Raw genomic sequence first — 13,936 nt, 5'->3', positions numbered from 1 at the left:
GTAGTAATGTGGTAGTGTATAGTGTAGTGTAGTAGTGTATAGTGTAGTGTAGCAGTGTATACAGTGAGGGAAAAAAGTGTTTGATCCCCTGCTGATTTTGTATGTTTGCACATTGACAAAGAAATGATCAGTCTATAATTTTAATAGTAGGTTTATTTGAACAGTGAGAGACAGAATAACAACAACAAAATCCAGAAAAACGCATGTCAAAAATGTTATAAATTGATTTGCATTTTAATGAGGGAAATAAGTATTTGACCCCTCTGCAAATCATGACTTAGTACTTGGTGGCAAAACCCTTGTTGGCAATCACAGAGGTCAGACGTTTCTTGTAGTTGGCCACCAGGTTTGCACACATCTCAGGAGGGATTTTGTCCCACTCCTCTTTACAGATCTGTGTATAGTGTAGTAGTGTATAGTGTAGTGTAGTAGTGTATAGTGTGGTACTGTAGTGTAGTAGTGTATAGTATAGTAGTATATAGTATAGTAGTGTATATGTAGTGTATAGTAGTGTAGTGTATAGTGTGGTAGTGTATAGTAGTGTAGTATATAGTGTAGTAGTGTATATGTAGTGTATAGTGTAGTAGTGTATAGTGTAGTAGTGTATAGTATAGTGTAGTGTATAGTGTAGTTGTGTATAGTGTAGTGTATAGTAGTGTAGTAGTGTATAGTGTAGTGTATAGTGTAGTGTATAGTGTAGTGTATAGTGTAGTGTATAGTGTAGTGCATAATATAGTGTATAGTGTAGTGTATAGTGTAGTGTATAGTGTAGTGTATAGTGTAGTGTGTAGTGTAGTGTATAGTAGTGTATAGTGTAGTGTATAGTGTAGTGCATAATATAGTGTAGTGTATAGTGTAGTGTATAGCGTATTGTATAGTGTAGTGTATAGTGTAGTGTAGTGTATAGTGTAGTGTATAGTGTAGTGTGTAGTGTAGTGTGTAGTGTATAGTGTAGTGTATAGTGTAGTGTATAGTGTAGTGTATAGTGTAGTGTATAGTGTAGTGTATAGTGTAGTGTATAGTGTAGTGATGCAACAGGGAGGAGATGAGGCAGAGGAAGGGGTGGAGGGGCGATGTGTAAGTGTGGTAGTGTATAGTGTAGTGTAGTAGTGTATAGTGTAGTAGTATATAGTGTGGTAGTGTATAGTGTGGTAGTGTATAGTGTAGTAGTGTATAGTGTAGTAGTGTATAGTATAGTGTAGTGTATAGTGTAGTTGTGTATAGTGTAGTAGTGTATAGTGTAGTGTATAGTGTAGTAGTGTATAGTGTAGTGTAGTAGTGTATAGTGTAGTAGTGTGGTAGTGTATAGTGTAGTGTAGTAGTGTATAGTGTAGTGTGGTAGTGTAGTGTATAGTGTAGTGTATAGTGTAAAGTAGTGTAGTGTATAGTGTAGTGTAGTAGTGTATAGTGTAGTAGTATATAGTGTGGTAGTGTATAGTGTGGTAGTGTGTAGTGTAGTGGTGTATAGTGTAGTAGTGTATAGTGTAGTGGTGTAGTGTAGTAGTATAGTGTAGTAGTGTAGTGTAGTAGTGTATAGTGTAGTGTAGTAGTGTATAGTGTAGTAGTGTATAGTGTAGTGGTGTAGTGTAGTAGTATAGTGTAGTAGTGTAGTGTAGTAGTGTATAGTGTAGTGTAGTAGTGTATAGTGTAGTAGTGTATAGTGTACTAGTGTATAGTGTAGTGTAGTAGTGCATAGTGTATAGTGTAGTAGTGTATTGTGTAGTAGTGTTTAGTGTAGTAGTGTATAGTGTAGTAGTGTATTGTGTAGTAGTGTATAGTGTAGTAGTGTTTAGTGTAGTAGTGTATAGTGTAGTGTAGTAATGTATAGTGTAGTAGTGTATAGTGTAGTGTTTAGTGAAGTAGTGTATAGTGTAGTAGTGTGTAGTGTATAGTGTAGTGTATAATAGTGTATAGTGTAGTATGTAGTGTATAGTGTAGTATATAGTGTATAGCGTAGTAGTAGTGTATAGTGTAGTATATAGTGTATAGTGTAGTAGTAGTGTGTAGTGTAGTAGTGTGTAGTGTAGTAGTGTATAGTATAGTGTAGTAGTGTATAGTGTAGTAGTGTGGTAGTGTATAGTGTAGTAGTGTAGTGTGGTAGTGTAGTGTGGTAGTGTATAGTGTAGTGTATAGTGTAGTAGTGTATAGTGTAGTAGTGTGGTAGTGTATAGTGTAGTGTGGTAGTGTATAGTGTAGTGTATAGTGTAGTAGTGTATAGTGTAGTAGTGTGGTAGTGTATAGTGTAGTGTATAGTGTAGTAGTGTATAGTGTAGTAGTGTGGTAGTGTATAGTGTAGTAGTGTGGTAGTGTATAGTGTAGTAGTGTAGTGTGGTAGTGTATAGTGTAGTGTAGTAGTGTATAGTGTAGTGTAGCAGTGTATACAGTGAGGGAAAAAAAGTGTTTGATCCCCTGCTGATTTTGTACGTTTGCCCACCGACAAAGAAATGATCAGTCTATAATTTTAATGGTAGGTTTATTTTTTCGTGCGTCAGTTGTGTGTTGTTAAAGTCACGTAGGGTAAAAAATAAAACACCAATAAATCACGACGTGACTTTACCGAATAGAACCAAAGAGTGTGGATCCTTGCAGTCACGAAAGCTTTAAGCTGTGTAGAATTGTGTGTTGTTGTGTGTTGTGTTCGTGAGTTGTGTTGTTGTTGTGTGTGTGTTGGTTGTTGTGTTGTGTTGTTGTGTGTGTTGTTGTGTGTTGTTGTGTTGTGTTGTTGTTGTGTGTTGTTGTGTTGTGTTGTTGTTGTGTGTGTTGGTTGTTTTGTTGTTGTGTGTGTTGTTGGTGTGTGTTGGTTGTTGTGTTGTTGTGTGTGTTGTTGTTGTGTGTTGGTTGTTGTGTTGTTGTGTGTGTTGTTGTTGTGTTGTTGTGTGTGTGTTGATGTTGTGTTGTTGTTGTGTGTGTGTTGTTGTGTGTGTGTTGTTGTGTTGTTGTTGTGTGTGTGTTGTTGTGTGTGTGTTGTGTTGTGTGAGTTGCTGAGTCATTGTCTCCCGGTCAATGACTCAGCTACAGCCTGTCTCTCACCCCCCACTGTGTATGTGTTGTAGTGTGTGTGTGTGTTGTAGTGTGTGTGTGTGTTGTAGTGTGTGTGTGTGTGTTGTAGTGTGTGTGTGTTGTAGTGTGTGTGTGTTGTAGTGTGTGTGTGTTGTAGTGTGTGTGTTGTAGTGTGTGTGTGTGTTGTAGTGTGTGTGTGTGTGTTGTAGTGTGTGTGTGTGTGTTGTAGTGTGTGTGTGTTGTAATGTGTGTGTTGTAGTGTGTGTTGTAGTGTGTTGTAGTGTGTGTTGTAGTGTGTGTGTTGTAGTGTGTGTGTGTTGTAGTGTGTGTTGTAGTGTGTGTGTGTTGTAGTGTGTGTGATCATTAAGGACCTTCATGACAGTGAGCGGGCCCGGGTAAAACTACGTGGCCGGGAGTCAGAACCATTCCCTGTACACCTTGGGGTGCGACAGGGATGTCCTCTGGCTCCCACATTATTTAACATCTATTTTGACCACGTAGTTCGTGAAGCCTTCAATATCTGTACCGGGGGAATCTCCATATGGTACAGATATAATGGGAGGCTGATCGATGCCCGGGTGCGGTCAAGGGATGGCTCCCTTTTGCTCAACCACGTTATGTATGCTGATGATTTAGTAATAGCTGCTCAGTCAGAGGAGGAGTTGGAGACGCTGCTGCTGAGACTGGAGCGTGCCACTAAGAGGTGGGGCCTTACCATCAGCCCCACCAAAACTAAGCACCTGCCTGGGTATTTTGTACCATCGGACACTCCACCCCCACAACTCCCAATCGGTGATGGGGCAGTTGTGGAGAGAGTGGAGAGTTTCGCATACCTGGGCAGTGTGCTTATGACTGGCTCCAGTTTAACAGCAGAGGTCTCACTCCTAATCAGTCGAGCGGCAATATCTTTTCATCGGTTGCGTAACGCTGTGTGGAAGCTACCTGGTCTGTCGCTCCGCACTAAGCTTCAGGTCTTCTCGGCCACGGTCATTCCCTCCCTTCTCTACGCTTGCGAAACGTGGACCCCCCTAATGGAACATCTTCGTCGGTTAGAAACATTTAGGCTGCCTGCCTACGATCCATCCTGGGTTTAACCAGACTGGATTGTGTGAGGAGCTCACAAATCCTTGAAAGATCTGGGCAATGTCCCATCGGTGAGCTCCTCCGGCGGGGAAGGCTGCGATGGCTGGATCATGTAGCCCGCATGCCCAGCCACCGCATGCCGAAACAGCTTTTGTTCGTCCGGATTGAGGGGGCTAAGCGGGCGCGGCACGGGCTAGAGAAGAGATGGAGTGATGTGGTACAGGAGGACGTGGAGCTGAGTGGACTTGCCGATGACTGGTACCAGCGGTGTCAAGATCGGCTTCTGTGGAGGAGGCTCGTGAAGGACGCTACTGGGCAGTTGGAGGCAGTCGCCCTCCAACAACAACGGAGGGCGGAGGAGCGACGCTCAGAACAACGAGCGGAGCGCCGGGTGGCTAAAGCACAGCAGGTTGGCACAGTAGGGGGCACAGGTGGTGCATCAGCCACTCATCTCAGTCAGTCGACCCGTGGCACCTGCTGGGTCTACCCCCTGACCTCCTGCCAGCGGGCGTTCGACACTTCACGTGGCCTCAGGGTGCACATAGCCTGGCACAAGCGTCGTGGTGACGTCACCGCCACTTAGTGGCGAATGGCGGTTGTTGTTGTTTTTGTGTGTCGTAGTGTGGGTGTGTGTGAGTGTGCGTGGGTATTTTGCACCATCGGACACTCCACCCCCACAACTCCCAATCGGTGATGGGGCAGTTGTGGAGAGAGTGGAGAGTTTCCCATACCTGGGCAGTGTGCTTATGACCGGCTCCAGTTTAACAGCAGAGGTCTCACTCCGAATCAGTCGAGCGGCAATATCTTTTCATCGGTTGCGTAACGCTGTGTGGAAGCTACCTGGTCTGTCGCTCCGCACGAAGCTTCAGGTCTTCTCGGCCACGGTCATTCCCTCCCTTCTCTACGCTTGCGAAACGTGGACCCCCCCTAATGGAACATCTTCGCCGGTTAGAAACATTTAGGCTGGCCTGCCTACGATCCATCCTGGGTTTAACCAGCAGGTTGGATTGTGCGAGGAGCTCACAAATCCTTGAAAGATCTGGGCAAGGTCCCATCGGTGAGCTCCTCCGGCAGGCAAGGCTGCGATGGCTGGGTCATGTAGCCCGCATGCCCAGCCACCGCATGCCGAAACAGCTTTTGTTTGGCCGGATCGAGGGGGCTAAACGGGCGCGGCACAGGCTAGAGAAGAGATGGAGTGACGTGGTACAGGAGGACGTGGAGCTGAGTGGACTTGCCGATGACTGGTACCAGCGGTGTCAAGATCGGCCTCTGTGGAGGAGGCTCGTGAGTGTATGTATGTGTGTATGAATATGTGTATGAGTGTGTGTGTGTGAGTGACGGTGTAAGTGTGACTGAGTGTGTGTGAGTTTGTGAGTGTGTGTGAGTGGTGGTGTAAGTGTGAGTGTGTGAGTGAGTGTGGGGAGTGGTGGGTGTAGTGGTTATCGCTACGCTGCGCTATGAACCCGGCTAGCCGGGTTTGATTCCCGCTCACGGCCAACACCACCGGTGACGATTCTCTGAACCGGTCCTGGGGCCTCCCCTAGGTCCACTCAGCCTCAAATGAGTCCCTGGTGCGGTGTGTAAACATCGCCACTGGGGATACAAAGGCGGTCCGGCGTGGTGCTGGCCACCCACCCCCTCGTGTACCGTTCCGGCCTTCATAGGTGCTCGCTAACAGCACTTGCCCCTACAGTCTGTTACAGGCTACACGGGGGATCTTTGTTTTTTGTTTGTTAGTGACACATTCAGAATGATAAAAAATAAAAAATAAAATACCCTACCACCTCTCTCCTACCCCCTCTCCCCTACCCCCTCTCCCCTACCCCCCCTACCCCCTCTCCCCTACCCCCTCTCCCCTACCCCCTCTCCCCTACCCCCTCTCCCCTACCCCCTCTCCCCTACCCCCTCTCTCCTACCCCCTCTCCCCTACCCCTCCTACCCCCTCTCCCCTACCCCCTCTCCCCTACCCCCTCTCTCCTACCCCCTCTCTCCTACCCCCTCTCCCCTACCCCTCCTACCCCCTCTCCCCTACCCCCTCTCTCCTACCCCCTCTCTCCTACCCCCTCTCCCCTACCCCTCCTACCCCCTCTCTCCTACCCCCTCTCCCCTACCCCCTCTCCCCTACCCCCTCTCTCCTACCCCCTCTCCCCTACCCCTCCTACCCCCTCTCCCCTACCCCCTCTCCCCTACCCCCTCTCTCCTACCCCCTCTCTCCTACCCCCTCTCTCCTACCCCCTCTCCCCTACCCCCTCTCCCCTACCCCCTCTCCCCTACCCCCCCTACCCCCTCTTCCCTACCCCCTCTCTCCTACCCCCTCTCCCCTACCCCCTCTCCCCTACCCCCTCTCCCCTACCCCCCCTACCCCCTCTTCCCTACCCCCTCTCTCCTACCCCCTCTCCCCTACCCCCTCTCCCCTACCCCCTCTCTCCTACCCCGTCTCCCCTACCCCCCCTACCCCCTTTTCCCTACCCCCTCTCCCCTACCCCCACTCCCCTACCCCCCCACCCCCTCTCCCCTACCCCCTCTCCCCTACCCCCCCCTACCCCCCCTACCCCCCCCCTCTCCCCCCCGACACCAAGAGGGTGTCCGCATCCCGACGTTGATGATCACGGGTGAGCGAGGGGTCTTCTTGGAGCAGCTGCTGAGGGGGTCCGTCGGGGCTCTGGGGAAGGGGGTTGAGGCGGTCCCCCGGGGCTCCTCCGCCCCCTCCGCGGGGGTCCTCCTGGGGGTCCAGGTGACCCCTGGGGACTCGTTCACCCCCTCGATGCGCACGCCGATCGTGTTTGTGTCCACGGCGTTTGCTGTCGTGGTGGTCGCGTCTGTGGCCTGGGCGGCCTTCTACTACGGCAGGAGGGCCAGGGCCAGGCTGGCCGTGGCTCGGGCCAAGGTGGGGAGCAGTCATTCAGTCAGTCACTCAGTCACACAGTCACTCAGTCAGTCATTCAGTCAGTCACTCAGTCAGTCAGTCAGTCACTCAGTCAGTCAGTCACTCACTCAGTCTGTCAGTCACTCACTCAATCACTCACTCAACCACTCACTCAACCACTCAGTCACTCCGTCACTCAGTCACTCAGTCAGTCACTCAGTCACTCAGTCAGTCACTCACTCACACAGTCACTTCTACTACGGCAGGAGGGCCAGGGCCAGGCTGGCCGTCGCCCGGGCCAAGGTGGGGAGCAGTCAGTCAGTCAGTCACTCAGTCAGTCAGTCACTCAGTCAGTCAGTCAGTCACTCAGACACTCACTCAACCACTCACTCAGTCACTCCGTCACTCAGTCACTCAGTCACTCACTCAACCACTCAATCACTCAACCACTCACTTGCTCAGTCACTCAGTCAGTCACTCAGACACTCAGCCACTCAGCCACTCACTCAACCACTCAATCACTCAACCACTCGCTCGCTCAGTCACTCAGTCAGTCACTCAGTCACTCACTCAGCCACTCACTCAACCACTCACTCACTCAACCACTCACTTGCTCAGTCACTCAGTCAGTCACTCAGTCACTCAGTCAGTCACTCACTCAACCACTCACTCAACCACTCACTCAGTCACTCCATCACTCAGCCACTCAGTCACTCAGTCAGTCACTTCTACTACGGCAGGAGGGCCAGGGCCAGGCTGGCCGTCGCCCGGGCCAAGGTGGGGAGCAGTCAGTCAGTCAGTCACTCAGTCAGTCAGTCACTCAGACACTCAGCCACTCACTCAACCACTCACTCAGTCACTCCGTCACTCAGTCACTCAGTCACTCACTCAACCACTCAATCACTCAACCACTCACTTGCTCAGTCACTCAGTCAGTCACTCAGTCAGTCAGTCAGTCAGTCACTCAGTCAGTCAGTCACTCAGTCAGTCACTCAGTCACTCACTCACACAGTCACTTCTACTACGGCAGGAGGGCCAGGGCCAGGCTGGCCGTCGCCCGGGCCAAGGTGGGGAGCAGTCAGTCACTCAGTCAGTCAGTCAGTCAGTCAGTCACTCAGTCACTCACTCACTCAGTCACTCAGTCACTCACTCAACCACTCACTCAACCACTCACTCAGTCACTCAGTCAGTCAGTCACTCAGTCAGTCAGTCACTCACTCAGTCTGTCAGTCACTCACTCAATCACTCACTCAACCACTCACTCAACCACTCAGTCACTCCGTCACTCAGTCACTCAGTCAGTCACTCAGTCACTCAGTCACTCAGTCAGTCACTCACTCAGTCACTCAGTCACTCAGTCACTCGCTCACTCAGTCACTCAGTCACTCAGTCACTCGCTCACTCAGTCACTCAGTCAGTCACACAGTCACTTCTACTACGGCAGGAGGGCCAGGGCCAGGCTGGCCGTCGCCCGGGCCAAGGTGGGGAGCAGTCAGTCAGTCAGTCAGTCACTCAGTCAGTCAGTCAGTCACTCACTCAGTCAGTCACTCAGTCAGTCAGTCAGTCACTCAGTCACTCACTCAGTCAGTCACTCAGTCAGTCACTCAGTCAGTCAGTCAGTCACTCAGTCAGTCACTCAGTCAGTCACTCACTCACACAGTCACTTCTACTACGGCAGGAGGGCCAGGGCCAGGCTGGCCGTCGCCCGGGCCAAGGTGGGGAGCAGTCAGTCAGTCAGTCACTCAGTCAGTCAGTCACTCAGTCAGTCACTCAGTCACTCACTCAACCACTCACTCACTCAACCACTCACTCGCTCAGTCACTCACTCAGTCACTCAGTCACTCACTCAGCCACTCACTCACTCAGCCACTCACTCACTCAACCACTCACTCAGTCACTCAGTCAGTCACTCACTCACTCAGTCAGTCACTCACTCACTCAGCCACTCACTCAACCACTCAATCACTCAACCACTCACTCAGTCACTCAGTCAGTCAGTCACTCAGTCAGTCAGTCACTCAGTCAGTCACTCACTCACTCACTCAGTCACTCACTCACTCACTCAGTCAGTCACTCAGTCAGTCACTCACTCACTCAGTCAGTCACTCACTCAGTCACTCAGTCAGTCACTCACACAGTCACTTCTACTACGGCAGGAGGGCCAGGGCCAGGCTGGCCGTCGCTCGGGCCAAGGTGGGGAGCAGTCAGTCAGTCAGTCACTCAATCAGTCAGTCACTCAGTCAGTCACTCAGCCACTCACTCAACCACTCACTCACTCAACCACTCACTCACTCGGTCACTCACTCAGTCAGTCACTCAGTCAGTCACTCACTCAGTCACTCAGTCAGTCAGTCTGTCAGTCAGTCACTCAGTCAGTCTGTCAGTCAGTCACTCAGTCAGTCACTCAGTCACTCAGTCACTCACTCAACCACTCAATCACTCAACCACTCAATCACTCAGTCACTCAGTCACTCAGCCACTCACTCAACCACTCACTCACTCAACCACTCACTCACTCGGTCACTCACTCAGTCAGTCACTCAGTCAGTCACTCACTCAGTCACTCAGTCACTCAGTCAGTCACTCAGTCACTCAGTCACTCACTCAACCACTCAATCACTCAACCACTCAGTCAGTCACTCAGTCAGTCACTCAGTCACTCGCTCAGTCACTCAGTCAGTCACTCAGTCACTCACTCAACCACTCACTCACTCAACCACTCACTCGCTCAGTCACTCACTCACTCAGTCACTCAGTCAGTCACTCAGTCAGTCAGTCACTCAGTCAGTCAATCAGTCACTCAGCCACTCTCTCAACCACTCACTCACTCAACTGCCCACTCACTCACTCAACCACTCACTCGCTCAGTCACTCAGTCACTCAGTCACTCCGTCACTCAGTCACTCACTCACTCACTCAGTCAGTCACTCAGTCAGTCAGTCAGTCACTCAGCCACTCACTCAACCACTCAATCACTCAACCACTCACTCGCTCAGTCACTCAGTGAGTCACTCAGTCAGTCAGTCACTCAGTCAGTCACTCCGTCACTCCGTCACTCAGTCACTCAGCTACTCACTCAACCACTCACTCACTCAACCACTCACTCGCTCAGTCACTCAGTCAGTCAGTCACTCACACAGTCAGTCACTCAGCCACTCACTCACTCAACCACTCACTCAGTCAGTCAGTCATTCAGTCAGTCACTCAGTCAGTCAGTCAGTCACTCAGTCAGTCAGTCACTCACACAGTCAGTCACTCAGCCACTCACTCACTCAACCACTCACTCAGTCAGTCAGTCATTCAGTCAGTCACTCAGTCAGTCAGTCAGTCACTCAGCCACTCAGTCAGTCACTCACTCAGTCACTCAGTCAGTCACTCAGTCAGTCAGTCACTCATTCAGTCAGTCAGTCAGTCACTCACTCAGTCACTTCTACTACGGCAGGAGGGCCAGGGCCAGGCTGGCCGTGGCTCGGGCCAAGGTGGGGAGCAGTCAGTCAGTCAGTCACTCAGTCAGTCAGTCACTCAGTCACTCAGTCAGTCACTCAGTCAGTCAGTCACTCACTCAGTCACTCAGTCAGTCAGTCACTCACTCAGTCACTTAGTCAGTCAGTCACCCACTTAGTCAGTCAGTCAGTCACTCAGTCACTCAGTCAGTCAATCAGTCACTCAGCCACTCTCTCAACCACTCACTCACTCAACTGCCCACTCACTCACTCAACCACTCACTCGCTCAGTCACTCAGTCACTCCGTCACTCAGTCACTCACTCACTCAGTCAGTCACTCAGTCAGTCAGTCACTCAACCACTCAATCACTCAACCACTCACTCAGTCACTCACTCAGTCAGTCAGTCACTCAGTCAGTCAGTCAGTCACTCAGTCAGTCACTCAGTCACTCAGTCACTCAGCCACTCACTCAATCACTCACTCACTCAACCACTCACTCGCTCAGTCACTCAGTCAGTCACTCAGTCACTCAGTCACTCAGCTACTCCCTCAACCACTCACTTAACCACTCACTCATCCACTCACTCACTCAACCACTCACTCATCCACTCACTCACTCACTCAACCACTCACTAAACCACTCACTCACCCAACCACTCACTCATACACTCACTCACTCACTCAACCACTCACTAAACCACTAACTCATTCACTCACACACTCACCCACTCATTCACTCAACCACTCACTCACTCAACCACTCACTCACTCACTCAACCACTCAACCACTCACTCAACCACTCACTCAACCACTCACTCAACCACTCACTCACTCACCACTCACTCACTCACCTACTCACTCACTCACCACTCACTCACACACTCACCCCTCACTCACACACTCACCCACTCACTCACTCAACCACTCACTCAACCACTCACTCAACCACTCACTCAACCACTCACTCACTCAACCACGCAATCACTCACTCAACCACTCAATCACTCACTCAATCACTCACTCATACACTCACCCACTCACTCAACCACTCACTCACACACTCACCCACTCACTTACTCAACCACTCACTCACTCAACCACTCAATCACTCACTCAACCACTCAGTCATCCACTCACTCACTCATGCACTCACTCAACCACTCACTAAGCCATTCACTCATTCACTCAACCACTCACTCATACACTCACTCACTCAACCACTCACTCACTCACTCAACCACTCACTCATACACTCACTCACACACTCACTCACTCATACACTCACTCATACACTCACTCACTCACTCACCCACTCACTCACTCATACACTCACTCACTCACTCACCCACTCACTCACTCATACACTCACTCACCCACTCACTCACTAAGCCACATCCTGATGATGACGATGCTGACGATGATGATGCTGATGCTGCTGATGATGCTGCTGCTGCTGATGATGATGCTGATGATGATGATGCTGCTGATGATGCTGATGCTGCTGATGCTGCTGATGCTGCTGCTGATGATGCTGATGCTGCTGATGATAATGATGCTGCTGATGATGCTGCTGATGATGCTGATGCTGCTGCTGATGATGTTGCTGCTGCTGATGATGCTGATGCTGATGATGATGCTGCTGCTGCTGATGATGATGATGCTGATGATGATGATGATGCTGCTGCTGCTGCTGATGATGATGATGATGCTGCTGCTGCTGCTGATGATGATGATGATGCTGCTGATGATGATGATGCTGCTGATGATGATGCTGCTGCTGCTGATGATGCTGATGATGATGCTGCTGCTGCTGATGATGCTGCTGATGATGATGCTGCTGCTGCTGATGATGATGATGATGCTGCTGCTGATGATGATGATGCTGCTGCTGCTGCTGATGATGATGATGATGATGCTGATGATGATGATGATGCTGCTGCTGATGATGATGATGCTGATGCTGCTGCTGATTGTGTCTCTGCAGAGGAAGCTGGAGGGTTTGGCCAAAACGGGAATCTCACGTCTAGACCACAAGACTGTCAAGCCTGCAGACAAGGTGAGAGACACCGTGTGTGTGTGTGTCTCTGTGTCTGTGTGTGTCTCTGTGTGTGTGTCTCTGTGTCTCTGTCTCTGTGTGTGTCTCTGTGTGTGTGTCTCTGTGTCTCTGTGTCTCTCTTTGTCTCTGTGTGTCTCTGTCTGTGTCTCTGTGTGTCTGTCTCTGTGTGTGTCTCTGTGTGTCTCTGTGTGTGTGTGTGTGTCTGTGTGTGTGTGTCTCTGTGTGTCTCTGTCTCTGTGTGTCTCTGTGTGTGTGTGTGTCTCTGTGTGTCTCTGTCTCTGTGTGTCTCTGTGTGTCTCTGCCTCTGTGTGTCTCTGTGTGTCTCTGTCTCTGTGTGTCTCTGTGTGTCTCTGTGTGTCTCTGTGTGTGTGTCTAGAGCACAAGACTGTCAAGCCTGCAGATAGGGTGAGACACACAGTGTCTCTGTGTCTGTCTCTGTGTCTCTGTGTCTCTGTGTGTCTGTCTCTGTGTGTCTCTGTGTCTCTGTGTGTGTGTCTGTGTGTCTGTGTGTGTGTCTGTGTCTCTGTGTGTGTGTCTCTCTGTGTGTGTGTCTCTGTGTGTGTGTGTCTCTGTCTCTGTGTCTCTGTGTGTGTGTCTCTCTGTGTGTCTCTGTGTGTCTCTGTGTGTGTCTCTCTGTGTGTCTCTGTGTGTCTCTGTGTGTGTCTAGAGCACAAGACTGTCAAGCCTGCAGATAGGGTGAGACACACCATGTGTCTCTGTGTCTCTGTCTCTGTCTCGGTGTGTCTGTGTGTCTCTGTGTGTGTGTCTCTGTCTCTGTGTCTCTGTGTGTGTGTCTCTGTCTCTGTGTGTCTCTCTGTGTGTCTCTGTGTCTCTGTCTCTGTGTGTCTCTCTGTGTCTCTGTGTGTGTCTCTCTGTGTGTCTCTGTGTGTCTCTGTGTCTCTGTCTCTGTGTGTCTCTCTGTGTCTCTGTGTGTGTGTCTCTGTGTGTCTCTGTGTGTCTCTGTGTCTCTGTCTCTGTGTGTCTCTCTGTGTGTGTCTAGAGCACAAGACTGTCAAGCCTGCAGATAGGGTGAGACACACAGTGTGTCTCTGTGTCTCTGTGTGTGTCTCTGTCTTTGTGTCTCTGTGTCTCTGTCTCTGTGTGTCTCTGTGTCTCTCTGTCTCTGTGTGTCTAGACCACAAAACTGTCAAGCCTGCGGATAAGGTGAGACACACAGTGTGTGTCTGTGTCTCTGTGTCTCTGTGTGTCTGTCTCTGTGTCTCTCTGTGTCTCTTTGTGTGTGTCTCTGTCTCTGTGTCTCTGTGTCTCTGTCTCTGTGTGTCTCTGTGTCTCTCTGTCTCTGTGTGTCTAGACCACAAAACTGTCAAGCCTGCGGATAAGGTGAGACACACAGTGTGTGTCTGTGTCTCTGTGTCTCTGTCTCTGTGTCTCTGTGTCTGTGTATGTGTCTCTGTGTCTCTGTCTCTGTGTCTCTGTGTCTCTGTCTCTGTGTCTCTGTGTGTCTCTGTGTCTCTCTGTCTCTGT

General features: G+C 50.3%; 1 protein-coding gene across 1 annotated transcript in view; it reads left to right on the top strand.

The window, feature by feature from the left end:
- The window catches only part of LOC116958363 (uncharacterized), a 46,459-nt gene that overhangs the window by 17,990 nt on the left and 14,533 nt on the right, over positions 1-13,936 (top strand). Inside the window, exons 2-3 of the mRNA XM_076056545.1 lie at positions 6,663-6,970; positions 12,380-12,451. Coding sequence (XP_075912660.1) covers positions 6,663-6,970; positions 12,380-12,451 — 380 coding nt within the window. The remainder of the gene's footprint in view (positions 1-6,662; positions 6,971-12,379; positions 12,452-13,936) is intronic.

This window comes from Petromyzon marinus, chromosome 76, assembly GCF_048934315.1.
Source record: "Petromyzon marinus isolate PM22_M1 ecotype Great Lakes invasive population chromosome 76, UKy_Petmar_22M1.pri1.0, whole genome shotgun sequence".
NCBI lineage: Eukaryota > Metazoa > Chordata > Hyperoartia > Petromyzontiformes > Petromyzontidae > Petromyzon > Petromyzon marinus.
This window is presented reverse-complemented; position numbering and strand designations above follow the sequence as displayed.